This window comes from Diabrotica undecimpunctata, chromosome 1 (genome assembly GCF_040954645.1).
Source record: "Diabrotica undecimpunctata isolate CICGRU chromosome 1, icDiaUnde3, whole genome shotgun sequence".
In the NCBI taxonomy this organism is placed as follows: domain Eukaryota; kingdom Metazoa; phylum Arthropoda; class Insecta; order Coleoptera; family Chrysomelidae; genus Diabrotica; species Diabrotica undecimpunctata.
This window is the reverse complement of record NC_092803.1, coordinates 155,961,100-155,988,628: the sequence shown is the minus strand read 5'-3', so window position 1 is coordinate 155,988,628 and position 27,529 is coordinate 155,961,100. Positions and strand designations below refer to the sequence as shown.

Here is a 27,529-nt window from a genome sequence, read left to right as displayed (position 1 = left end):
ACTTCCTGCCATGTTTAAAAAACTTTTCTAAACCGTTTTGGTTTTAATATGGAATAATCTTTCGTGCAATAATTTTAACGTAACGTAATAATTTTTAATTAATTTTTTTTTTAATTTAAATTTTTTATTATTTATTTAAATATATTTTGTTTTATTGCACTGATTTACTTTTTTTTTTTCAATACCTACATTAACAACTATTTTAAAATTACTCTCCTTTTCTGATTTAAATGAGAAGTCGTCTTTTTGGGTATACGAATATTTATTCCGTATATGAATTTCGTACCAAAGTAACATTCCATATACGTGTTTGGCACCCCGCCGCCTATTGGTTGAAACATGACCGCGTGCTGCAAAGGACCAATAGAAAAGTCCTAATACGTACAGTACGCGTACAGATCCTTGAAAAATATTCTACATCGTACTGATCGCATACTTATCTCGATCCATGGAAAGCGACAAACCAACAACGAACATACATGTGCGAAATGATTCATTTTATTTATAATTTGGGTACTGATTTATGTTCCTGTTTTTGCTTGTTTAACAAAAATAAAATTATGTACAGTAATCATCGACGTATAAATAAAGATTTTATCTTTATTTATACGTCCATGACAATAATCAGTTTACTGTTTTCTCACGTCTCTCTAGGAAGGAACACGTCATTCACACAATGTCGATTTGATGACACAATAAAAATGTTCGCTGCGTCTAGTAAGCGCCGTCCAAACTGAAAGCCGAGCTTCCTTTGAAGTCGAGTCACGATGAAACAGTACGCAAGCGGTTTTTTCTGCCGTACACATTAACGAATATAGCGTTCACAAACGGTTCGCGAACAGTTCTGCTCGCAAATGTGTACCCGCCTTTAGGCGAACAGTTTTTAAATAAAAATCAATCTAATTTGCACAATCAATAAAATGTATGTTTAAAAATAGGATACACTTATATTTTATTTATATAAAGTCTATCAGCGACATACTAAGAGCTGAATACTACCTAAAATATGACTAAAATTTTGTATTCAGTTGCTTAATAAGTACGAAAATTTTAATTAATTGCTTTCTATCCTTCTACACCCCGCGAGTTTTTGTTGTTACATAGCAAAGTCACAGTCAGTTAATAATCATCACTGCAAATCTCATAATATTCCCAAATAGGTGATTTTTTATACACAGATGCCATTTTTTAAAGCTTCTGGCAAACAAAAAGTTATATTTTTTAGTAATTAGAAACTAAACTATAATATACTAACTAACTATTAGAAACTATAACTAAAAATAAAGAACTATAAACACAAAGTTATATAATATTAAACAAATGGTCTACATGCAAATGAAACAAATTTGCCCACTCCGTCGCTTTCGCTCCCACTGTATTGAAATAAGTCGTAACCTATCACGAGCGAAATGCACCTGGCAGGACATACAAAGTAACTGAGTTCTGGGTGCCAAGGCACAAAGCGGTTTTTGGTAATGGGATTGCTGATAGTCTTACTAAAGAAGAAGCTACTACTATATTTATCGTTCCAAAGCCATTTGACAGTACATAAAAAAAAATTCCTTGGTGGAGTAGGGCCAAACTTTAAATGACCCACTGCAAAAATATGTCACGCAAAAGGCAAGCAAAGAGGTTATACAACCTGATCGCTACCTAAAAATACAAAAAAGATATATATTAAACATTGCAAAAAATCGGATATTTAACTCTTTTGTTCCAAATTATTTTTGAAATGATTTGGAATGAAAATATTTAGAGAGATGGAATCTCTCTCTCTCTCTCTCTCTCTCTCTCTCCTCTCGCACTTTGCTTGTAGACCTAAACTTACTCGTCCTTCTATCTATTCTGTATGTCTGTAATTATTTTTTAAGATCACACATCACACCATCGCATTAAAGATGTCCAGATCTTTTAAGAGATAAAATCAGCAAATATTTATGGCCGTTGGAATAAAAGAGAGAAAAAGGAAAATCTCAGATGAAAAGGAATACTGATCTTAAGAAACATGCAGGAATAAAATGATTATAATAAAATAAGATAAAGTAGAGAGAGATTGGTATTGTGTAAAAACCGAATAAGAACACATATATGTGATAACAGAACACCCGAATACACCACAAAGATAAAAGTCGAAAGATTATAGGATGACTCCACAAGATATAATAACAGAAAGAAGCAGAAACGTATATATCACAGAACGTAGTAGAGTAGAAGAAAGCTGGACAAAACTTACGTCTAATATCTTAGTGTCATCCAAGGAAGTTCTTGGTGAAAGACATATAAATAAAAATAAATCGTTCCTAAGGCAAAGAACTCCATGGTTTTGTACAGAAGTGAAGAAAAAACCTAAAGTTCAGCTCATGGTGGCACCCTAATTCTTTCTACAAATAATGATTTCTCTCCTATAAGAAAATATGACTTTCTGTTAAATGAATCCTTACGAAAGAAATGGAATATGATTTTTAAGGTCTTTAAAAGGAAATATGGCTCTGCATAAGAGGTAAAAGACCGGAGGTAATGGAACTAATAGAACCAAAACAGGTAGAAAAGGATACGTGGATTGACTACTTAAAAAAGCTCTATGGAGAGGAAGAACAAAAAACGCTAGAACCGGAAACACCAGAAATTACCATAAATGAAAAACTTAATATAAATGTACAGGAAGTTCGAAAAATACTTGAAAACGTAAAGAACAGGAAAGCAGCAGGTAAAGACGGTAAATACCTAACGAATTACTGAAATATTATGGAGCAGCAATGATAGAACAAATAACAACATTAATTAGGTAATAACATTATAAAACACAATAAAATACCGGAGGAATGGAGAATGAGCGAACTAATTCTACTATTCAAAAAAGGAGATAAAAAACAGCCAGAAAACTACATAGGTATAAACTTGTTAAATACTATCCTAAAACTTACAACTAAAATTTTACAAGTGCTAAATCAGAGGACAAGTTTAGCAGCTGAACAACAGGGTTTTCGTAGTGGAAGATCGTGTACAGATGCAACATAAAGACATAAAGCCAGTGTAAGAACATTAATGACCTATGCATCAGAAATAAGATCCAATACAGCAACAATAGAACGACTACTGGAAACGGCAAAGATAAGAGTACTGAAAAGAATAACACAAAATGTGGTGAGAGATCAAAAAAGAGTGAATATATTAGAAGAAAATGTAACGTACAGTGTATAAATGAATAGACACCGAATATAAAAAAAGAATGGAATAACCACATAAGCAGAATGGGGGAGTTCCGTGTAGTCAAACTAACAAGAGATAAATCACCACCTGGCAGAAAAAGTATCGGACGACCGCACAAAAGATGAAGTAACAACCTTCCATGGAGGTATCAATCCGCCAATGAACAAGCAGAATTGTTTATAAAGAGGAAAAAGAAGACGAAGAAGAAGAGATAAAGACCTATGGAATGGACAATAGGAAACCCAAGTCCAAAAATTAATAAGTCGCCATATATGGGTATATTTTTCAGAAAATTTCTTATATTTAAAATTAACATATTTATTCAGGGAATTATAGTTATGTTATATTATTCAAACTAGTATCGTAAATTCAAGAATACTGTATTTTAATCTTTATTCATTACGAATACAATACTGCTATATTTAGTTAAATTAATTAAAACGTGTAATTTTGGTTTGAAATATACCGAAATGAACTTGTCTCCTCGACACTGGCTGCGCTAATGTATCTCAACAACAGAATTTCTCACTTCCATAGAGATCCGTCATACATTCGAGTTCCACATTGAAATCTTACTAATTATAAACATGACTAAGTTGCCTTCAGTTAAATCCTACAAATTCACTTTAATTAAGTTCCTACTTCTTAATACGGCGAGCAAATGTTCACTTTTGTCTAGTGCGAGTACGAACTATTTCTTTCTCTCTCCTCATTCTATTTCTTAGTCTATTCTCTTATTCTTAATACGTGTTGAATTCTACGTCACCGTGAATAGTAAATTTCATTGTCGATTTTCTGTAGATTTACGTGTCAGACGAAACTTATAAGAAGTAGAGAATTAATTACAAACATTGTCAAAACAACGCTGATATATTGTACGAGGAAGGTCTAGAAATATAATTCGTATATCGTCGCTGTTTGAGAAAAGTTACATATTTCCGTAGTAGCCAAGTTTACAAAAGGAATAAAAAACTTTCTCCACGACCTTTAGTGACTGCATTAATTCCTAAATCATTTTTTTCTCTTGAAGTAGAATATTTATTTCGAAACATTTGTTTTTTGTGTGTGTTGCATATATTTTCATAGTGTAACAAGTGGCAGAATGAATATTCTGAATATATATGAAGAGTTTATATCGATAGTTCAGTTCCATAGAGAAATAAGTAAAAATTCAGAGTTTTAACAAAATCACAATTAAAGATTTCATAAGTGTGTTAAAAATTAAATTTAAATGAATAAAAATTAAATTTAAATGATTAAAATTTTCTCATTTTACCATACCATTGTAATATTATACGTAATAGATTTGTACAATAAAAATATATATTTTTTTTAAATAAAAGGCTATTTTAATTAATAATGTTAGTTGTTTCCTTATGAAATTAAGACACTTATAGTTGTTGATTTTACTTCTGAGTATTATTTCGTACTGTTGCTTTATGATTCTTGTAGTATGTAGTGTAATACAAATATTTTGACTTAATTCTTTGTATACAGTGATGAGTGTCTTACCACCCGGCTTTTTAACGTAAGAGATAGAAAACACAGTTACCTTGTGAAATAAAAAGGGATGAAACTCGTAGAGGTGGGATTTACATTACCACTATAATTTACATTACCACTATCGATAGTCTCACACCTTTAGACGTTAGCTTCGAGCTAAATCACCTCGGTCATAATTATTATGTGTAACGTATGTGTGACGTATTTCCATTTTTTAATTTCGCATAAAGTAAAAACTGATTGACCACAATAAACCAAAAATGTAAATAAAATAATTTAATTAACAGTACCTAATTATTTAATCTAAAGTTTTAAATTATTAACCAAGAATAATTTCTACTATGAGTTGAGGAGTTTAATACATTCTTGTCACGGAATAATCACAATCCTTCGTGGATTAGTGGTAGGAATTCGACACAGACGTCGCAGATGATTAGAGTTCGAAACCCACATTGGTTTTCTTTTTTTTTTTTTTTTTAATAATTTGAAATTATGCAGAGATCGTTTTGCTTTCAATCGCTAAACATTTATGTCAGTCGTTACTAGTATTAGAAGTGTTTAAAGTTAAACATAAATATATTGAAAGAAAAATATCGTCGTACTTTCGAAAATAAAGTAAAAATCTTCAAAATTAAAAGAACTTTTAAGGAATGTTTAAATAAGTAAAAATTCTACAAAAATAAAAAAAAATATTGTAAATAAATGTATTTACAATATGTTCAAATAAGCCTTCATTAGCAGCAGAACAATAACCCAAACTGTCACTAAAGAAATATAAAAGTTTGATGGATCAGAGTTCAAGTCACGATGTTCTCATGCAGGCGCTCAGGGTTCAAATCACACATGAAGGTTTTACTTTTTTAAAAATTTGAAATTATGCAGATATTATATCGTTTTGCTTTAAATCACTAAACATTCATTTCAGTCTTTATTAGAAGTGTTTATAGTAAAACATGAAAATCTTATTGAAAAAACAATGTCGTGCTTTCGAAAATAAAGTAAAAATTCTTGAAACATAAAAAAACGTTCTAAATAAATGTATTTCCAAAAATATTTAAATAGGTAGAAATTCTATAAAAATAAAAAAAAAATTATTCTAATGAAATGTATTTACAATAAATGTTCGAATAAGCCTCCATTAGCAGCAGAACAATAACCCAATCTATTATAAAAGTTTCGTCTAACATTAGTTAATGTTTCTGGACTAATACCTCTCATTGAATCAGAGATCTTTTCTCTTAATTCTTGGAGAGAACTAGGCCTATCGTCTTCAATTCCATATAGCTTGGACTTGATATATCCCCACATAAAAAATCACAAGGTGCAAGATCAGGTGATGACAATGCGAGAATTATGTGCAGGACAACCATCGTGTTGAAACCATATGGAATCGAAAGGTATTGGTAAATTACGAAGTGCTGGGACAATTTGATTTTGCAGAAGTTCCAAGTATTTCCGCTCAGTCAACATACCGTCTATAAGAAATGGACCAATGACATGATTCCCTATTATGCCTCTCCAAACATTTACTTTTCGAGGACGCTGGGTACGAGCGACATAAATCTGACGAGGATTTCCTCGAGACCAATACCGAGCATTCATTGAATTGTGACGGCCCTGCAATGAAAACGTACATTCATCGGTGAACAAAACGTTCTCTAAAAAATGTTCATCTTGATGTGACATTTTCATTGCAGTTTGACAAAATTCTAAACGTCTATATTGATCCCCAGGGAATTGTTCGTTGGATTTATGAGTTATAGGCACGGTATCCATGTCTTTTCAAAATTTTACCTACTCTAAATCTTGAAATTCCATATTGTTCTCCGAGACGAGATGTTTATTGGGTAGGATTTTGTTCAATACTTGCACAAATCAAAGTGTTCCTTAGTTCCAAATCTGGATTTACCTCCCTTCGTCTACGAACTCCTCTTGGAGCGAACACGGATCCATAAGTAAAAAAATTACGTATAATAGACTGAATTGTTGATCTTGCTGGAGCCGGCCTATTTGGAAACATATTTACAAATTATTGTCTAATCATGTTGTCTGATAATCCATTCACATGCCAGACAACAATTTGCAGTTTTGCCTCGACCGTTAAAACCATTTTCACGAATTGTTTTTTCAATAAAAAGTTTCTGTTTACCGTGCAAAATCACTTCTCGGTATGTTATTATTTGATGGCTTGATGATTTGGTTAGATGTAAAGCAGGCAGCTATTCGCGCGCATCCATTACAATGTTGTTAATTGTTTTGAAAATCATTACCTGTACAGAGGAATTGATATTAACATTGAGAATTTAGTGATGGATTTGGCATTAAACAGTCTTAACCGGATTATTTTGCAATCACAACTGAAGACTGTAAAACTGTATTTTTTAACATTGGAATAAGAATAAATTGTAAATAATAAGTTCTTCTAAAACTTTTTACCTAATATGTATCATATTTTCTATTATTTTTTAATTGAGTAAAACAAAAATTTTATCCTTGGTGTGAATTGAACCTCAATATTCTTGTCGCTAGACCACGTCTCTAACTATTACACCAATTCCACATACAATAATTGTTTTCGGATAGAACATACCTACCTTTAGTTTAATCAAATATTTCAGTTAAGTTATTTTTATTATTAAATAAACTTAAAGATTTATAATTTAAAATCGCTAATAATTAATGTTTTTTACTATAATATATCTTAATTTATTCAATCATTTATTTTAACATCAGAAATTATTAAAATAAAATATTTTCAAGGTCATCCTTTCCGCTATTTTGCCGGGTGGTAAGACACTCATCACTGTATACATGCCGGATTTAGTTCATGGACCGCCGGGGGCTAAGTCATACTACACCGCCACTCTCCAGTAGGTATAGATGCGTCTTAGGTTAACAATTCATTAAAACTATTTTATTATTATTAGGTAATTTATTACAAATATACAAAAAAGCCACAAAGACACAAACTCACAACTTATATAGTAATTTAACATAATTATTTACAAACAAATTTTCCTGGACTTCCCACTTGCAAACAGGTCGATGATTTTATTAAAATCTAATTTTGTAAGCAGATCATTATTAATATTTAAAACAGCGAACGAATTTAATGTTTTTTCCGTCATCACATTTCTCAAATAATTTTTGACCCGTTTTAAAGTGGAAAATAATCTTTCACCAGTTGCGTTAGTAACCATCAACGATAAGAAGATTCTTAATGCTAAAAAAAATTATTAAAAATCCTTTATAAAAGGTATATAGTTAAAAAACCCAATCGGGCTATGTCATAAAGACAGAACGTTTTCGGAATCCATATTCCATCATTGGGTTTTTTAACTATATACCATTTATAATAGTGATTTAACCAACAAGTGTATTAATAAGGGCGATTAACAATTGAGATATATTAACGCGCGAGCGAAGCGAGTTCTTTAATGTTCGATATTGTTAATCGCCATTTTAATTCACGAGTTCGTTACAAAACTTTTCCGTCGACCATACTTTTCAGAAATAAAAATATCTTAGTTTAAATTTTTATTTACTTCACGATAAATAATGACATACAATGACAGACAGTACTTACAGCGGCTACTTCATTTTAAATAATTTTTTAGTGGGAATATAAATAGGTATGTTTGGTTGCCTACACCACAGGTAACTGCCAATCACAGAGCGTTAAATGTGGATAAATTAATTTATACAAGTAATGTATGTTGTATTGCCTATAATGAAATCGTTCATTAATAGAAAATCATTCATTAATAGGGGTCATTAATCAATGATTTTGAGGGTGTTAAAATTAATCATAAATGGACGGTCGACGGAAAAGGATTTTTAATAAATTGTTTGTGATACATGGTATACAGCCAGCTACAGGAATTTAGTTTTCGTGTGGATTCTTAATGCTATTTCTACGTTTGGGAAGGTTGCACTTATATTATTTTTATGCAAAAGCTTCATCACAAAAGTAGCACTGTGAGTTGTTAGATTGTTATACTCAACTTGGCGTAGTAGTGACATTATAAAATGTTTTAATTGAATACACTCACTTGCTAGAGATGTATCCAAGCCATTCGAATAAATATTCACTAATACCGACGCTTTGTCTGAAATCACGTTATCCTCTGAAAGAGGTAGAAAAAATAAAACTGAGAAAGTGATGACAAGACCTTCATAAGCTTTTCCTATAGATTTCAGATTATTTGCCAAATAATCAATTATTTTATACAGCTCTTGGGTTCTAATCTTATTTTGCGATGTAAGGATCTCTTCTGTATCTGCTTCTAAGAGCTGTCCCTTTTGTTCAAATAAATTACATTTATCACGAAGAGACTCGTAAAAATGTTGTAATAAGCTATACAAGGATGAACATGTATGTAAGTCCATATTTGCGCTTTGTAAAGATTTACTCGCTAGGTCAGTTATTTCCAGTACTTCGAACCAAAAGGCAACATAAATACCAAATTCTAATGTAGCCATCTTTTCGTGTAAATTGTTTACGAACTGGTATCTTCTCGTCGTCGTTAGAGGATAATTCTAAAAGTGCTTGATCTGCTTAAAAAAAACAAATCGTTTTTGATAAATAAGATACTGAACCACAGCGTTTTGAAGCATATTTTTTAATATGTTCTTTTAATAGAGGATCATACTCCGCCAACATATCTAGTAATCCAAGGTAGTTGCCATTGCTAGTTGAAACAAAGTTTTCGTCGGTCCCTCTAAAAGGTAGTCCTCTACTAGCTAAGAATTTTATGACACTAATGACTCTTTGTAATATGTTTCGTCAATATGTGGTCTCATGTTCAGTCTGTTGCCGAAGAGAATCATCGATATTTCTCATACTCAATGAATTTCTTGAAATTAAACTTTTAGATGTTCTAAATAAACGACTGGCCTTTCATGACTGTCACATTTTTCTTTGGCCTTTTTTCTGTCGTCAAATTCAGTAAAAAAGAAAAAAGTGCAATTTTCGCTTGAAAAGAGTCGTCAATATAAGCAAAATAAAGAGCCTGTGCTTTTGGAATAAACTAACCAGTCACGCCGAATTTTTTCACCATTCTTTAAAACTTCATAGAATAGTGATTTAGTGCAATACCTGTTTTGTTTTCCTATTTTTCTTTTTGAAGATTCAAAGTCTAAAGAATTAAGATACTGTGTTTTGAATTCTTTCAGCACTTCATCTACACAATTTCTTGACCAGAATTTTGGATCTTGTAAATCAACTTGATTAACACCACTTTCGACTAGAATTTGACGTTCAGGAGAACTCGTTTCAGGATGTAACTCGATATCACAAAGTGTGTCTGAATTTGCTGTGGATGAATCATCTCGACGTGATGAAGATCCTGCTGCAAATTTTATTTTATTAAAAAGGTAACTAAAACAGTCAAATAAACTCACCTTATAAAACATCTGAAACTGTTGCAATTGGATCGTCTTGAAAAGAAGTGCTCGTTGACATACTATCTTGCCTGGATTTGGTAAAAAAATCTGAATCTTGGGGGTTTTTTTAATACATTTAATTTTTGTTGTTTTTCTAACTTTTATCGTTTCCAAAATGCACCTCCTTCCTTTCCGCTCATTTTTTAGAAACGTCACGAAAACACTTCACTAATAAATAAGTAAAATTTGAGACTAGTCTCGAAAACTGCTCTAACACGACTGACGACATGGCATGTTGGAGCCGGACACGCTGCCGCCAGGCGCAGTGGTGCTGGCCGATTTCCCGGAAACATGAAACGTGTTTTTGTGCGACCTGCTACCGCAGACACGGATCTTATCTGTGACGAGACGAAGTTTTATTACCATGCTATTTCAGAAAATCAACCCCATAAATTTGAAATATCCACATATAGAATTAAGACGAGATGGGAGCGACGTACCACCTCTCAAAATTTACGGCCGGGGGCTAATAGTCCCATGGCCCCCCCTTAATCCGGCACTGTGTATATATAATAAAGAACCTACTACTTTGATATGAATTTATTTAATACAAGTATTTTATTAATAATTATAAAAAAATTACGAAGAAACTGAAATGTATTTAAACTTCATTCAGAATCCATATTATTGCACTCCATAATGCACTTGTTGATTATTGATACAAAGTTATTGAAAAATGCCCAATATTGTTGAGGAATTGCATTAGTCATAAATACATCTACTGGATCTTTCTTTTTTCATTAGATATCTTTGGACAGGTGGTGTATGCTTTTTTTATTTGAGGAAGAATGGTTCCACAACTAAATGGAACCTCTGCTATTATATCTGATATCAATATTCATAAATTCTTTACCAGCGTATGAGTTTTTATAAAAAACAGTAGAAGGTTCAGCTTTAGTAACTGTGACCATACAAACTTCGTTCCCGATGACTTTTTTATGGTATGTGTTTGTTGTAAAATTCTTATCTAACTCTGTTTGTAAAAGTTTTAGATCATAGAAACGGTCGAATTGTTGTTCGAATGAACTTTGTAAGGATTTCCTTTCTTTTTCGCTAGCTGTATTATAGGAATTAACTGTGCAGGGATATACAGAGGCCCACTTTTAAGGCACCTCTTCTGTTCCTTTTCAATTAAAGCATGCATTGCATCACCTTCATTTTGTGTGTGACCCACAACCAAGAATTTAAGAGTTATTTCTTCAATTGTCTCTACTGTTAAAATGCTGTGTAAAAGAACGGATACAACAAATTTATTATTTTGTCCTGCACAATTATCGCTGTAAAAGATAATTTTTTTCCAGTTACATGGTACTGAAGGTAATGTAGCAAACAGCTGCCGATTTCGTTAGCTCCCCTTTTTCCTTGTCCTTCATGCTATACATAAGAATAACCTTGTTTCTCAGATTGTGTAGATAGAGCAATTGTAACTAGACAAGCGCCTCTTATAAAAAAATGAACGGAGATCAGTTACTACGAACTGGCTAGGTTCATTCTTAGTCTTTTCTTTATGACTTGGTTTAGTTTGGATACATAATATATTGTCCATATTTGCAATTTGATCATTGTTGGTATAGGTAAAATGAACTGTAATATTATCTACCTTGTAGGAACCTAGTTTATCTGCCACTAATTTTTGCAAAGTCTGATTATATTGTAATTCGTCAGATAATATTTGAGTGTAATATATAGCATATTCAACAAACGTGCGTTCTGTATGAATTTTAGTCTTAGAGTTCATAAAGAAATTACTAGAAGTGTTGCTGTATGTATCTAGTAAAATACCGAAATGAGACATTATCGTAAGGAAAAATATATTTTTGTTAATGTAAAATTAATTATTTTTGACATTTTTCTATAGGGTATCGATAAAACAAGACGTAATGAACATTTCCTTATAATTAACTCGAAATACGAAATTTTGGAGTTGTTTCCCTATAGAACTGAGATATCGATATGAGGTTTTATGGGCCTAATTTTAAAGCTGTAAGCTTAGTGTAAGTACCTTTAGGGATTGGGTTTTTAAGGTAATAAAAATGTAAAGTCGTACCAGAGATCTAAGAGAGTCATTAATATTTATTATCGATAAGTGTCTACCGCAAGGCTGCCCTTTTGGACAGGATCGTACTTTTATTTTCGATTTGCGTTACCTATTCGATTGTTAAGTGTGTTTAAAAGCCGATCTTTATCATTGTCTACTAAAGTTATAATAGTTGCAAAAATATTTACATACAGTACATTCACATATTTACAAAACTTTATCATTTCCAAATAGAGTGCAAAACGAACAGAGGCAAAAATATTTTAGAGAATTATTTTCAAAATTGAGGTGTGTCCAAAAGCTGGTTTTATACCATTATTAACTAAATTTAAAAATATTTACATAAATTACGTATACACTTAAACGTACTTACATTTAAAAAAAAATACATGGACAAATCAGTTTCACTATCACTGTCGTTATCTAGATCTATAATAATTGTTTCTTTGAGCAAAGATCTTTCCATCTTAAGAACATGGGCAACACTATTTTTCCAGCTGTCATTGGCTATTTTCACCATTTCTAGCGAAACATTACTTCCCCTTACCGATGCTTTTAGCTTATGATCCATTTCTTTCGCAAAACTGTCGCAATAATTTTGTTCAAACCAAAGAAATTAAGACACGTATTGAAATAGCACGTGCATCATTCATTTGTATGTGATCGTCTCCTCCAAACGTCTACATAGTCTTTTACTCCCCCGAAGATCTTTCTTAAAACACTCCGTTCCCAGATTTTCAGCATATTTTCTTGATTTTTGTTCACAACCCATGTTTCGCTTCCGTACAGGACCGTGGGTTGGACCACTGTTCGGTATAGTCTCAATTTTGCCTCTCTTGGGATGTTTTTTGCGCTTAGTAGTTTGTTTATGGCTTCTACCACCTTCGTTCCTCTCGAAATCCGCTTCTCAGTATTTTGGCTTTCTTCCCCTTTAATTCCTAGATACTCAAACTCTGACACCTTTTTGAAGCAATAATCTTTACTCTAGTTGTTTGTGGAAGTCTTCAGTTGTCTGCCTTCATATACTTTGTTTTTTGCTCATTAATAAAATCAGTACATACTGTTAAGCCTTTGTTTCAAAGAGTTTGAAAATCCTCCTAACACCACATCGTCCGCAAAGGCCAGGACCTGGCTTTTGTTGTCATAAATCATAAAAAACTTTTTTATTACATGGTATACAGCCAACTACAGGAACTTAGTTTCCTTGTGGATTATAAATCATAACTTTCGTTCGTATTCCACTCTCTCTCTCTCTCTCATTATTGCCTCCAGCAAGAAATTAAAGAGTATTGTGGACAGCGGATCTCCCTGTTTTAGTCCCCTTCTTACTTCAAATTTTCCTGATGAGCTTCCTTCTATCCTTACTATATTGTCGGTCATTTTTATTAGTCTAATCATCTTTTCCATTACTCTTAGGGCATGGTACAAACGCCTTCTTATCACAGAATCGTAAGCTTGTTTGAAGAGGAGGTTTAGCTTTAACTGTTGCTCGTATGTACTGCTCTGAATCATTTTTAACTCGAATATTTGATCTGGATCTGCCCTTTTTAAATCCTCTATGGTATTCACCAACCTGCTCGTTTAAGTACCTTTCCGATGTGACCACAGAAGTACAAAAATATATGTTTACCGTTTCATTGTTCGTTACCTTAACAGAAGCTTAGGACCTTAATATATGTTAAGTCAGGAACGATGAAATCGATCGTGGTTGTACATAGTGACCAAGTTCGAGGAGGTTTACGTATTTTTATTGCTACGTTTAATGCCAATTATCCGTAAGAAATAAATAAATCAAACAAGTTTATATACATTTATTTAAAATATTTGTTTACTACATGAATAATAAAAGAATTTTAGACGGAATTTATAAAATACTGTTCAGTGGTAATAAATCATAGTAATTAATACTTATTGCATAAAATATAACCTGTCATAGACGCGCAAATGTAGAAAATAAAATATCACAGTTAAACATCAAGATACAATCATTAGAGACAAATATTTTTTTAGAACTTAATTCAAAGTATAGTAATTTGACTAGACCATTATTGAAAAAAGCTGTGTGTAAAATTCAGCCTAATTCTGGAAAGACCGCATCCAAGACAACCTCTATTACTTCCTGAAAAATAAAAATTCAAAAATTAAACAGTTTTTCTAAAATTGCTTAAAAAGTAACTTCTTTGCTATTGAAAAAGAAAGGTTTAATTTTACATTGAGTTGCGTAATAAAGACACAAAATACGCTTGAGTCCGTCCAAAGCTAAGATAAACGAAATGTAAACAAAAGCTAATAAAAATGAAAAATTAAGGAAAATTAAATAAAGAAGAATATAAGGAACTTTAAGAAGGCAAAATGGCAAGAACAAAATTAAAAAAAAAAAACTCAGAAAAATTTACAGAATCTACATAAAAAGGTAAAAAAAGAAAAGATATACACTACGTTAAGTTTTGGATTAGAAATTGCACACATAAAGCGCTAAAATCGGCAGTATTGCTTCGAACTACAACGTTCTCGTATCAGGTAATTGTAATTCTGCGATCCCCTCGGACACCACGACAGAAAATCATTTAGTAACTCACAACGCATATGATGTATATTTTTATCATTCGATGTTTAATTTCCTAAAGTAATTCCGAAAATAAAAAATAATTCCTAATAAAATAAGAAATCATTCTTTATGTTCTCCAGAATGTCTCCAATCTGTCATAAAAACTTCTGCGCACAGATGAAAGAGTTTCTGCTGTAACAGAATTGGATACTTCTCTTATTCGATTTTTTAATATGCTCAGGCCACTTAATATCGCCTGTTCCACTGATAACTGGACTCGGGATAGTATTGTTTAAATACTCCCTAAATATTCGAGCGATTTGAACTGAACAGTCCGTCTTGATGAAACCAAACATTCTCCAGATTTACATCAGGAAGATTGAAAATAGCGGGAAGAACATGATTCTGTAACAAATCGAGGAATACTCTACTATTCAAGTTGTCCTCAATAAAAAATGAACCTGTTATGTGATATCATAAAATGCCAGGTCGGACGTTAACATTTTGAGGGCGTTGAGTTCGGTAAACAACACTTCTGTGCCGGTTTTGCCACGTCCAATACCTCGTAATGGAAGGATTGTGTCTCCCTGATAAAGTAAGTGCTGAAATACTAAATTTTTTGGAAGAAAATGAGATTAAAACACGGTTTGGTCTCTTCAACAGAATTTATGACACTGAGATATTACTAACTATTAGCTTCAGTACAGGACATTAGAGGATAGAGTTAGTAATACTCAATTGGGATTTAGGAGTGACTTAAGTACGAGAGAGGTCTTGTTCAGTATTCAAATACTGATACAGAGATGCAGAGATACATATCAAAATGTATACAGCCGAGCAATTGATTTTAAAAAGGCTTTTGACAAGATCCGACATAAAAAAAATACTATGAGTTACCATAACGAACATCCCTTTTTCTTGTGGCTCCGGCAGTGGAAACCCCGAATTTAAAAATAAAGAAATATATAAGAAATTCTAGGTAAATATGTCTGTGCTCGTTTTCTTATTAAGTGGACGGTTTCACTACGCAGTTGGAGTGGAAAACATACAAATCAGCGGACAGCCGCACCACAAATAACTCTTCACATGGTAAGATTTATACTGCGTTACCTAGTTCCGAGGTATAAACACCATCGTGTCTAGGGGATGCATGCCACAGAGAAAAAGTATTGCCTAAACAATGCCTCAGCACTGGAGAACTCTGGCATGGTATGGGCATGGTCGTGCTTGGGAAAGAAGTGGTCGAGAAGAGGACTCATAAATGAAGATTTTTCTGAATTTATAAATAAAATGCATAGATATCGAACAAAGGGAATACCACTATCGTGGACACTGTACCTACACCAAATAGGTCTCGATGACCCCCGACGATCTCCAATAAGGGGATACAGTGTCCGAACAGAGGTCAATCTTCAGAGGGGTAAAGCAGCATTCGCAAAACACTACTGCTATGGTAGAATTCGATGCCGGCTTGATACAAGAGCCCTGTATACCAGGGACAAATAAAAAGTCCATCGGTTGTTGGCGGAGTACTTATATACAGTAGATCTGCCTAAGTCTCTGGAAGTGCATAATAGTTCATGAAAGATGTAAAATAAGTTAACTGTCGGAAGTACGACCGGTGTAGAAATGACGGTTTCCAGATAAAAAAAATTATGCGAGTAGACAAATAATGAAATAGACTTACGTAAATCAAGTGCTTATTCATATTTTTCTCCTGGAATGCGTCAAACACTTTTTTCGCCCCAAGTCTACCGGCATTATTTCCCACCAATGTCGTCAAAAGTTCCGGGACATTGTTGACAAACATTTCTTGGGCCTTCTGAGCAGTTTGCAGCTTCTCCTCCTTCGATCTGATGGGTCCCATCTCTGCCAAAGTACCACCGGGCCAGAAATTCTTCAGGATAACAGTCAAGTAGTAGTGAAGCATTTCTTCGGAAAACCACCACGAAATCGTATCATAAATCTGTCGGTTAATGTTGCGGCCATACGTAACTTGTACGAAACCTATAAGAGTTTTTCTGACGTACTTGAATACGCCTCTCATGTCAAATATTTCGCTTAGGAGCGCGTATAAAGGTTCAGCAATTGTATCATCAGCCATTTTTAAGGAATTTCCGTTACTTTTAGTAAAATCTACTGTGTCTACAGTGTCTAAACACTGAGATATGTCGTCCTCCTCGCTTTCTTTAAGAATTGAATACGTATCTTTACTTTGGTCGCTACCGCTAAAAAATAAATACAGAAGATTAGAAATTATAACAAAATTATACTCTATTATAAAATAAATAATTTGTTGCAAAATTTTGATTAACAAGATTCCTTAAAGGGAAATAATAAAAAAATTAAACTATAAAAAACTATTGGATTATTTTGATGGGACCATACTAGGCTAAAGCCAAAGCTAGAAAAAAGAATTCAGACGTTTAGAAAGAAAAATAATTTGAAAAATTGTCGGACCTCATCACGATGTATCTATAAACAAACCAATATAGAATGAGAAATAAAACAACTTTATAATAATAATAATATTGTACAAGAGATTAAATCTATGCATCTCATAAGCATATGGGATGGGCAGGACACGTACATAGACTTAATGATGAAAAGGCTATAAAACTAGATTGGGAGGAGGAGGTTTCTACAGGAAAAATACCAATTGGGCATCCCATAATACGATAGAGAGACGACATCCACTCAGATCTCCAAAAAATGAATAATTCGCTGGTCAACAGATTGATGTACGACCGAGGCGTTTGGAAAAAAGTAGTACAGTCAGTCAAGACCCACCCAGGGTTGTAGCGCTACATGATGATGATAATGATGATGAATTTGTTATTCCCAGAAAAATTTTCGTTATACAAACTGCATAATATCTCTGTTTTGGAAATTATACAGTTACAAATAATCATTTTACTACTACTACTACTAAGGATTTCCACAGTTTTCACTGTCTTCCTTCACTCAACCGTTTTCTCCAATTTTCCCTGTCATTCCAGTCTCCATCTCGCAGGGTTCTTTTCTCCATAGCCTCGTCGATTTCATCTCTGAATGACCTTCGGGGTCTTCCTCTCTTTCTTCTTCCAGTCGGGCTCCATTCTGTGATTTTGTTTATCCAGCGTCCTCTGTCCGCTCTTCTGACGTGGCCGTACCAGGATAGTCTCTTCTCCTCTATATAGTCGATTATGTCTGATTGCACTCCCATTCTCCGCTTAATCTCTGCGTTTTCAATTCTGTCTCTTTTTGTAAGTCTACAGCTTCTCCTCAGGAACTCCATTTCTACTGCTCTTATTCTACCTCTATTTCTCTTGTTTATTGTCCAGTTTTCGGACCCATATGTCAGGATACTTCTTGTCAGGGTATTATATATTCTCTTTTTTGTCTTTATCGTAATGTTCTTATCCCACAACACTGAGTTTAGTTGTCTTATACAGTTTCTTGTTTGTCTCAGTCTGTTGTTTATATCTTCTTCTGTTGTTCCCTGGTTCGATATTATGGTTCCTAAATACTTGAATTTATCTGTTCCATTTATTTGTCTTCCCTCGTCTATCTCTAGGTTTCTCATATCCTTGTTTTCTGTTGTTAGGTATTCGGTTTTCTCTAAGTTTATTTCCATTCCTTATATGCTTCTTCTAGTTTTCTGAGCATAAAGCTGAGATCTTCTTCATCTTGTGCGATGACTACTTGATCGTCGGCAAAACTTAAGGTGTATAGGTATTCGTCTCTTACTGGTATGCCCATTCCTTCGCACTTTCTCCTCCATGGTTTGAGTGTCTTTTCCAAGAATATTTTAAACAGAGTAGGGGACGTAGCACAGCCTTGTAGAAGTCCTTTTGTCGTCTTAAATGGATAGTAGGCTTTATTTCCACATTTAATAGCTACTTTGTTTTCTTTGTATAGTGCTTTAACTGCTTTTATTAGTGTTTGTAGGATTCCGAGATCATTCGTTGCTTCCCATAATTTGACTCTAGGTATTGAGTCATATGCTTTCTTTAGATCAACAAAGGCCAGATGGACCGGTCTACCTTTTGCCATTTTCTTCTCTATCAGTTGTTCTAATGTGTACGTATGATTAGAAATAATCATTTTCTACAAATAATAGCTGTACTTACCTCTTAAAAAGTGTTGAAAAAGAAAATCTTGACTTCTTGGTATTCGGTGTAGAATGCTTCAAATTTTCTGAGCTGGGGCTCAGAAATGCGTATATGGCTTCGCTTTGATTCAACCTGTCATCCTTTAAGACAAACTAAAAGCAAAGAAACAAAATTGCTCTGATAATTATTTATTTAAAACTACAATACCTATGCAAAAAAATAGCAACTAAATCTAAAATTAAGTTAGGTAATAAAACTACAATTACGTGTATGAAAAAAGAAAAACTAATAAAGTCAAGAAAAACTAAGAGAAATTAAGAAATATGAACAAACGAAAGAGCCGATAATATAAACTAAAACACCAGTAAAAGCTCAGAACATTTAAAAAAAAATTTAAAATTTAAGAAAAACTAATAACTTACATTCAAATACTTTTGTATTTGTTGTTTCGCCTTTTCCAGAGTTACTTTATCATTTTTTCCGAAAAGAAATTTGAAAGTATTCGTAGGCAAATCCAAATTACGGACATCTGAACACAGAGGGCGCAATTTTTTGTGTAACTCCTGAAATTGAGTTAGATTTCTACATACGACCCACCCTGTGCAAATCGCTTCTTCTCCTTCGGGAGAATCGTCTTCGGCCATCTGCACTACCAACACGAACTGAGGGGGTTCTTTTTCATCTGAGACCTAAAGCAGTTCATAATAAATATTAATATGCATATTATGTCGTCACTCGACACTGAGGAGTAGGCAGATTGAGACCTCAATGCCGTTTGACGGTTCTTGTATTTATACAGAACACGATACTGGTACGTCACGAGTAGGGGAAGAAGGCAGATTGAGACCCCGAACTCGAACGGAAACGTATCCATCTTGAAAATAGCTCCAAAATGGGTGCCGAAACGTCGAGCATTAAATTCTCAACGCGGTTCTTCCCAAGAACTTAGTTATTTTCATATATATATATATATATATATATATATATATATATATATATATATATATATATATATATATATATATATATATATATATATATATATATATATATACAAAAATTTAAATATATAATGTTTCTTATATTTTTTAAGACATCTAGCGAATATCAGTAGACTCTTCGAATATTAGTGCTGCGTGATTTTCAATAATTACTAATTAGTTAATTTATAATACAACTACAAGAATCATGAGTTCAAATCTGAGCAAAGAAAGCTTTTATTTATTTATTATACTACACCATTTCCAGGGAATAATTTAAAATAAATATTAAAGTAATTAATAAATATTTTATTTATGTGATAGTTGAAGATACGAAACAAAGTCAATATATCGAAGAGAATTACAAAAAAAATAATATGCATTAAAATCGAAGAGAAATGAGTTGAAAGACGAAAGGCAGGGCTAAATTAATTTGAAGAAATATTACTAGAAGACATAAGTCAAAAAAAAATACGGGGTGTCCGGAAGACGTGAAACATAGTCATGATGTTCGTTGAAAACGATATTGGTGTGAAGAAAGTTACTGTGTATAAAATCTACCAACCCGTCAATAATTATACTATAGTTAAATAAAAAGACACACACAGTACACACACTTGCACGGGAGATGAGGAGGCATTACGGATTAAAAGCGTTCAATTTCACGGCTTATAATTAAGTCTAATGTCCAAGACATCAAATTAGATGTTTTACGGCAAAAACAAAGGAAAAATCTACATAACGAGTCATATGAAAATAGATCTAGCGAAGATCTTAAAAATCATATAAGTGTGATGTTGGGAGACGGTGTAAGTTGGTGGAACTCCTCTTTACGTTTCTCAGAGACAAAGTTAACTCAATTTTTGCAAAAGACGTTAATGTTGACAATATTCTAACGTCAACAGACACCGACAATTCTAATAATAATCCTCGTGAATCAATGGTATCAAAGTTATATACAAGTACGTGTTTATTAAACTAACTCACGAACGGCGCGAGTTTTTACCTTGCAGTTTTAAATTATGTATTCCGGCCATTATCTATTGCGCGTGTATAAAAAAATTATTTTTGTAACAATGGGTTATTTAAAATTCCTTGTCCCGATTCAAGAGAGACACGTGGTGTTCCACTACATAAGGTTGCAAAATGGAACAAGGGCGGTATCATATCAAGGAATATACAGCCAGTATGGAGGTTTTAATGGGGTTGAGATGCATTTTACGTTTGTGAACCCTGATATCACAAACGAGTCTCTGACGGCCGAGTATCAGCGGAATAACTGTAACAACTGGAATCAAGAAAATTTAATGAGACCACTGATAGAGAGGGCAAAATGAGTACCAACTACCCGTATTTCTTACCTTCGTAGACTATGAAAAGGCATTTGATAATATCGAGATGTTTGTATAACAAGCTATTAATAATTGTAGAATAGATTCGAGATATAGGCATCTAATACATAATATACATATATATATATATATATATATATATATATATATATATATATATATATATATATATATATATATATATATATATATATATATATATATATATATATATATATATATATATGAAAACATAACTATGATAGTACAACTAGACGAAAATACAAATTATATCCCCATTAAGAAGAGATGAGTTAGACAAGGCGACGTAATATAATATCACCAAAGCTCTTTAATCTAGACCTAGAAGAGGTCTTCAAAACTACAAATTTTTGAAGAGAAAGAACAAGTCCAGGAATATATCTACCTAGGCCAAATTCTGAAACTTGACAAAAAGAACCAAAGTGTGGAAAGTGAAGAGGTCTTCAAAACTACAAATCGGTCAACATATGGCATCAACATTAATGACAACAAGTTAAACCACCTCAGATTCGCCGACATCGTGATTATAGCGAGCAAATTCGAGGAATTACAAATTATGATGAAGGAACTCGCAGACAGCTCCCAATGCGGCCTTAAACTGAATATGACAAAAACAAAAACAATGACAAACGTAAATCAAAAAACGTAATCCCAAACATGTAACTATAAATGGCAGTGAGAAAGAACAAGTCCAGGAATATATCTACCTAGGCCAAATTCTGAAACTTGACAAAAAGAACCAAAGTGTGGAAATTACTAGAAGAGCAAGATTGGCATGGGCAGGATTTGGAAAACTGAACTGTAACTATAAATGGCAGTGAGATAGAACAAGTCCAGGAATATATCTACCTATGCCAAATTCTGAAACTTGACAAAGATAACCAACTACTACTACTAAGGATTTCCACAGTTTTCACTGTCTTCCTTCACTCAACCGTTTTCTCCAATTTTCCCTGTCATTCCAGTCTCCATCTCGCAGGGTTCTTTTCTCCATAGCCTCGTCGATTTCATCTCTGAATGACCTTCGGGGTCTTCCTCTCTTTCTTCTTCCAATCGGGCTCCATTCTGTGATTTTGTTTATCCAGCGTCCTCTGTCCGCTCTTCTGACGTGGCCGTACCAGGATAGTCTCTTCTCCTCTATATAGTCTATACTATACAAAGATAACCAAAATGTGGAAATCACTAGAAGAGCAAGATTGGCATGGGCAGGATTTGGAAAACTGAATTAGATATTGAAGAACCACAAAATACCTCAATACTTGAGGAGCAAAGTGTTCAACCAATGCATCGCTTCTATCATGACATATGGATGTCAAACCTGGACCATAACCAAGGAAAATATGAATAAACTAGCCACAACCGAAAGGGCAATGGAAAGAGCAATTTTAGGTACATAACTGTCAGATAAAAAGAAGGACTGGGTAAGATTAAAAACAAAAGTTGGGGATATCACAAAAAAAATTGCCAAATTCAAATGGAGCTTCGGAGGTCACACTACTAGACAAAAAGACCAACGTTGGAACGCCACAATACAACATTGGAAACCTTACAAAGGTAGACGACCAAGAGGAAGACATAACAAGAATAACCGGAACAAATTGGAAGTATGTTGCTCAGGACAGAGATCGATGGAAGGAGTTGGGAGAGGCATATGTCCAAAAATGAACGGTAATGACGATAGTTTCGTAGTAAGAGCTGATAAGTTCATCGATATATTTGGCATCTGAAAATCAATTACGGCGCTGTTGCCAAGTTTAGAACAAAATTTTAAAAATGGTTATATATCATATTCCTTATTAAGAATGGTTACTAATATTGTTGTTTCTCTTAAATAAACAGTGCGTTCTCTTTATTTGTAATTTTTATACTTGTTAGGTTTAGTGGACAATCTTAGGAAGCATTGAAAGTCGTGCAACACAGCAATAAGCGCCAGTGGAAAATATTTTGTTTTGTTTTATAGGAACTCAATCGACAACTAGTTCAATTCTTAAATATGAAATTGGAGGTACGAGAGCGTGGTGTTGCCGCTGTTACAATTTGTTCGTATTAACCATACAGTTTTTAAATATAATATACACTAGTTATAACAAATCAAAAAAAAAATATCAGAAATTAGTCCTATATTTGTATATCTTTCAAGAATAAAATATTCAATAAAAATCATGTCTTTGTAGTTGCAAATAGTTTTATTATATTATAAATATTAAAAGTATTCTAAAAACAAAAAAATAGAAATTTTTTAGTATAAATACCTCTGCAGACTGTACATAAGCTCTCCATCTACCCAAATTATCCGCCCATATTTCTGTTCGAGATATATGAGCTTCCAGCTGCCTCTTTTCACCTTCTAACCATTCCACCTCTTTTTCCAGTTTACTTAAAACTTTAGATTCAGGTCTCATCGATGATTTCAGTGCAGCCAAAGCCTGGAAGGAGAATTAAAAAATAAAATATGCATTGCAGAATACTTTTTCCAATTATTATCTATATCATTCTTTCACTTTTTAATGTAACTTCATCTATTTCTATTTCTACCGCTATACTGAAAGATGTTGTAGTTTTTACTGTGTATCGGAAGCTTTCTAAAAATATTATTGTAATAACACAGTTGAAATCATCAATATTTACAAGTTCAATCATCACAATAATATCGTCAAATAAAATTGTCAACTAAAAACTGAATCTTGGCCGGTTATAAAGTCCACCTCCAAGATGGCGGGTAACTTATTTCATTTTAACATATGCACGTATGTATATACATAGCAAATCCAAAGGATGTATGTGCTAACTGCTGCATGTTAAACACAGTCACAAGAACTGGTATGTCGTCGGCAAATTGAATAACTTCATTTGAATTGCTAAGGACGACCAGAAAAGCGTATACATATAGAAGGAACATATGAGCCCTATTATCGATCCCTGCGAAACACCTTGCTTAATTAACTTCTGTTCTGATATGTAAGTTTAACCATTATGTGAAATATACACAGACTATCGTCAATTGTCCAAGTAGGATCTTTTCAAATTCAACGGTCCTCGAATTGTCCTCAGAAAACCAAAATCCTACAGCTTTTGAAAATCAATTTGTGATTGACTATTTCAAATGCTTCGAACTTCAAATGCTTTAAACAGTCAGTTTCTTGTTATCCAGGCTTGTTATTGCCAACTCAGTGAACCGACCTTTTCGAAAACCATACAGTTGATTCGTAAATAAATAATATTTTATCTGCAAATGAAATAATTCTATTATAAATAACTTTCTCAGAAATGTTTGAAATAGCTAGTAACAGTGCCTATATTTATATATAGGGCTTTAGTTGTTAACAACCATTGGAGACAGTGTAGAACCATATTGGAAGTGAGATATAAGATATAAGAAAAAATCAAGCATATATCAGACTTCATGGGTGAAGAACAAAACAAGTAGTGGTAGAGTATAGGCAGCTGAGACAACTGAAATAGCTAGAGAACTACAACACACAAATAGTAGAGCGAAAATTCTACAAAATGGTTAACCAGAACAGACAGGAATTCAAGATTAGATTATCAACCGTTAGAATCAAAACAGGATTGATCGTGGGTGATCAGGACCATATACTAGAAAGATAGGCAGGAATCTTTGAGAAGAGACTAAAGCTGGATTTATAGTTTGACGGACTGTAAACGTAGACGCACTGGAAAAAGATCAACATACAATTTTGTGTACTCTTATTTATAAATGAACGCAAACGCATGACGGAACGTAAGTGAAACGCACTGCAACGGAAGAGTTCGCCAACTTTCATCTTTTACAGTGCGTTACTTGCGTCTGGCCAATCAAAAGGAAGAATTTTGTGCTGTCAATCAAAGTGAACTGTCTGGCACGCCCACCATTTTGTAAAGTTGTTTATCAATATAATCGAATTTTGATTTTGTTGATTATTTGTTACAATGAACGTTAAGAATTGATAAAATAATAATAATAAATAATAAAAGGATATTATAGTATCATGGGCACCAACTCTAGCCACTGTTTCTACTCATGCGAAAAAATTCCACTCGGTCGATTTATAAATTGAAATAATCTTTACAGTCCGTTTGTTACGTCTGCAGTGCGTCTACGTCTACAGTCCGTCAAACTATAAATCCAGCTTTAATGTAAGAAGTGAGAAACGGTTGCAAAAAGCAGAAGTCCAGCTAGAGGAAGACGAAAGAGAGAAATATAACAGCCAATAGAAGAAAGCAGCAAAGCAATAAAAAAAATTGAAGAAAATGGAGCTGATGCCATTCCTTCTGAGCTTTAAAAACATGGTGCAAACAATCTGACGTTAGGTATATGTAAGTTGGTAGAACTGATTTGGAAGCAGGTAAAACTACCAGAAGACTGGAAAGTAGATACCTATTCACAAGAAAGGAGATCAAGCAATATGTGACAACTACAGACGAATTAACGTCCTAAACGTAACCTACAAAATATTGGTTTATATGCTTTATCGACTAGCGGGATATTGTGAAAACATAATAAGAAAATATCAGTTTTTGTTTCTTAAAGAAAAATCAACGATCCATGAAATATTCCTGTTAAGACAAATTTTTGGTTTTTGCTCACCATCTGTTTGTAGATTTTAGATGTGCCTATAATAGACTACAAATAAATGCACTGAAAAATGACATGGTAGCATTCAATATCCCAGTACACTTTGTAAAATTGGTGAAAGTAACCCATTTAACAGTCGAGTATAAGGTTAGAGTGCAAAACGGAGTATCAAGAATTTTCCATACACAGATAGGAGTTCGAGAAGGGGATAGCGTATCATGCCTTCTATTCAACATTGCTCTAGAAATAGATATTCGAGAATCTGGAATAAAAACAAGAGGAACCATTATTAATAGGAGTATAAATGGATATATTGCTATGAGTCCGAAATGAAGAACCAATCAACGGTGTGGATGCGTCACGACGAGCCAAAGACGACAAAAGTAGTCCGAGCTGGTATCAATAGCAAACAAATTGCCGCAAGTTTTTTTTTTGGAAAAAAACTTACACATTGCCACGATTTCGTTAGAAAATGGTAGAATCGTCAGTGCTGAATGGTATACAACCATTTGAAGCGATTGATGAACTCCACAAAAACAACGTCAAAAAATCGTCGCATTCTCTTGCATAAGGACAATGCGATCTGTCACACAGCTAGTACAACATCCTAGTATTTCAAGGCGAAAAAATATCAATTTGCAGGTCCATCCTGCAAACAGTTCTGACTTGGTACCGTGAAATTTCTTTTGAGTTCCCGTTTCCTACGCGGTAAACGTTTTAGGACGCCAGACGAGGCGGTCGAAGCATATAAAAATCTCATTTCTAAGATAGCTTATTGATCTTAAAGGCGAATACTTTCATAACCAATAAAGCTGATTTTCCCAAAAATATGTTTTTTTCTATTATTTGTGCAAAGTTGTTAGTGTACGTCTCGTAATAAGACTCTAATTGACATTGACATTGACATTGACAGTCTCTGACTGTCTTCTATATAACATATTTAATAATTATTATTATTTACACCTCTTTTTGGTGTATCAATTGTGCAAGCGTTCATCAAAACATGTTTCTTTGTTTAAATGTATACAATAACTATTATGTTTTTGTATAAACATAAATTCACATGTTATGTAAAAAAATGTATAGTATCTCGTCAGATATTAATAATGCAAGCATAAAGATGTATTATCGGTCCTGTAAGTAAATATCCTAACAACAACATTAAATAAATACTAACCTGTGTCTTGTTATTTAACTTCTCCTCCAACTGATCCAACTTCCTTCTAGCGTAGTTTGAATGATCTCCAACGTTTAAGGTGTTTTCGACACCCTCTGCAGAATCTGTCGAAATCTGGCGTTCTTCCATAGATCCACTTTCGTCAGTTATGCTTTCTTCGTTGTCAATTGCATTCACCATTTCTTTGTAGTAATCGCTGATCAAAAACGGTTGGTAGTACTTGTCTTCGATGGTTTGAACGACTTGGCTTTGGACTTCGTAGAAAACTTCAGGCCCTTTGTCTCCTATAAAACCGAATTTATTTTGTATATTTACAAATGGAAGAAACTTCTCTGTGGGACATACTCATAGACATAATATAATACTTAGACTGAGCGCTACAATTTAGACCTGTTCACCCAGTGCGACAGAGAAAAATGAGGTAAAGCAGTCCCTGCATCTCTTTTTAATGAGCGGAGTCCATGTGACCTTCCCACTATTAAACACAAGTGAGGTAGTAACTTAAATATAACTTCCATATTTTACGTAACAGGATAAACAGGGTTCGAATCTTTCACTGAAGAAATCCACATCTTCCACATTAAT

At 33.4% G+C, this 27,529-nt stretch overlaps 1 protein-coding gene across 1 annotated transcript in view; it reads right to left on the bottom strand.

Annotated features, from left to right (window-relative positions):
* Positions 1–13,992: 13,992 nt before the first annotated feature.
* The window catches only part of snz (sorting nexin snazarus), a 30,887-nt gene continuing 17,350 nt past the window's right edge, over positions 13,993–27,529 (bottom strand). The window contains exons 8-13 of the mRNA XM_072520305.1: positions 26,945–27,228; positions 23,444–23,617; positions 19,261–19,527; positions 18,857–18,990; positions 16,432–16,972; positions 13,993–14,315 (exon numbers count right to left, since the gene is read on the bottom strand). Of these exons, the coding sequence (XP_072376406.1) occupies positions 14,268–14,315; positions 16,432–16,972; positions 18,857–18,990; positions 19,261–19,527; positions 23,444–23,617; positions 26,945–27,228 (1,448 nt within the window). The 3' untranslated portion in view covers positions 13,993–14,267. The remainder of the gene's footprint in view (positions 14,316–16,431; positions 16,973–18,856; positions 18,991–19,260; positions 19,528–23,443; positions 23,618–26,944; positions 27,229–27,529) is intronic.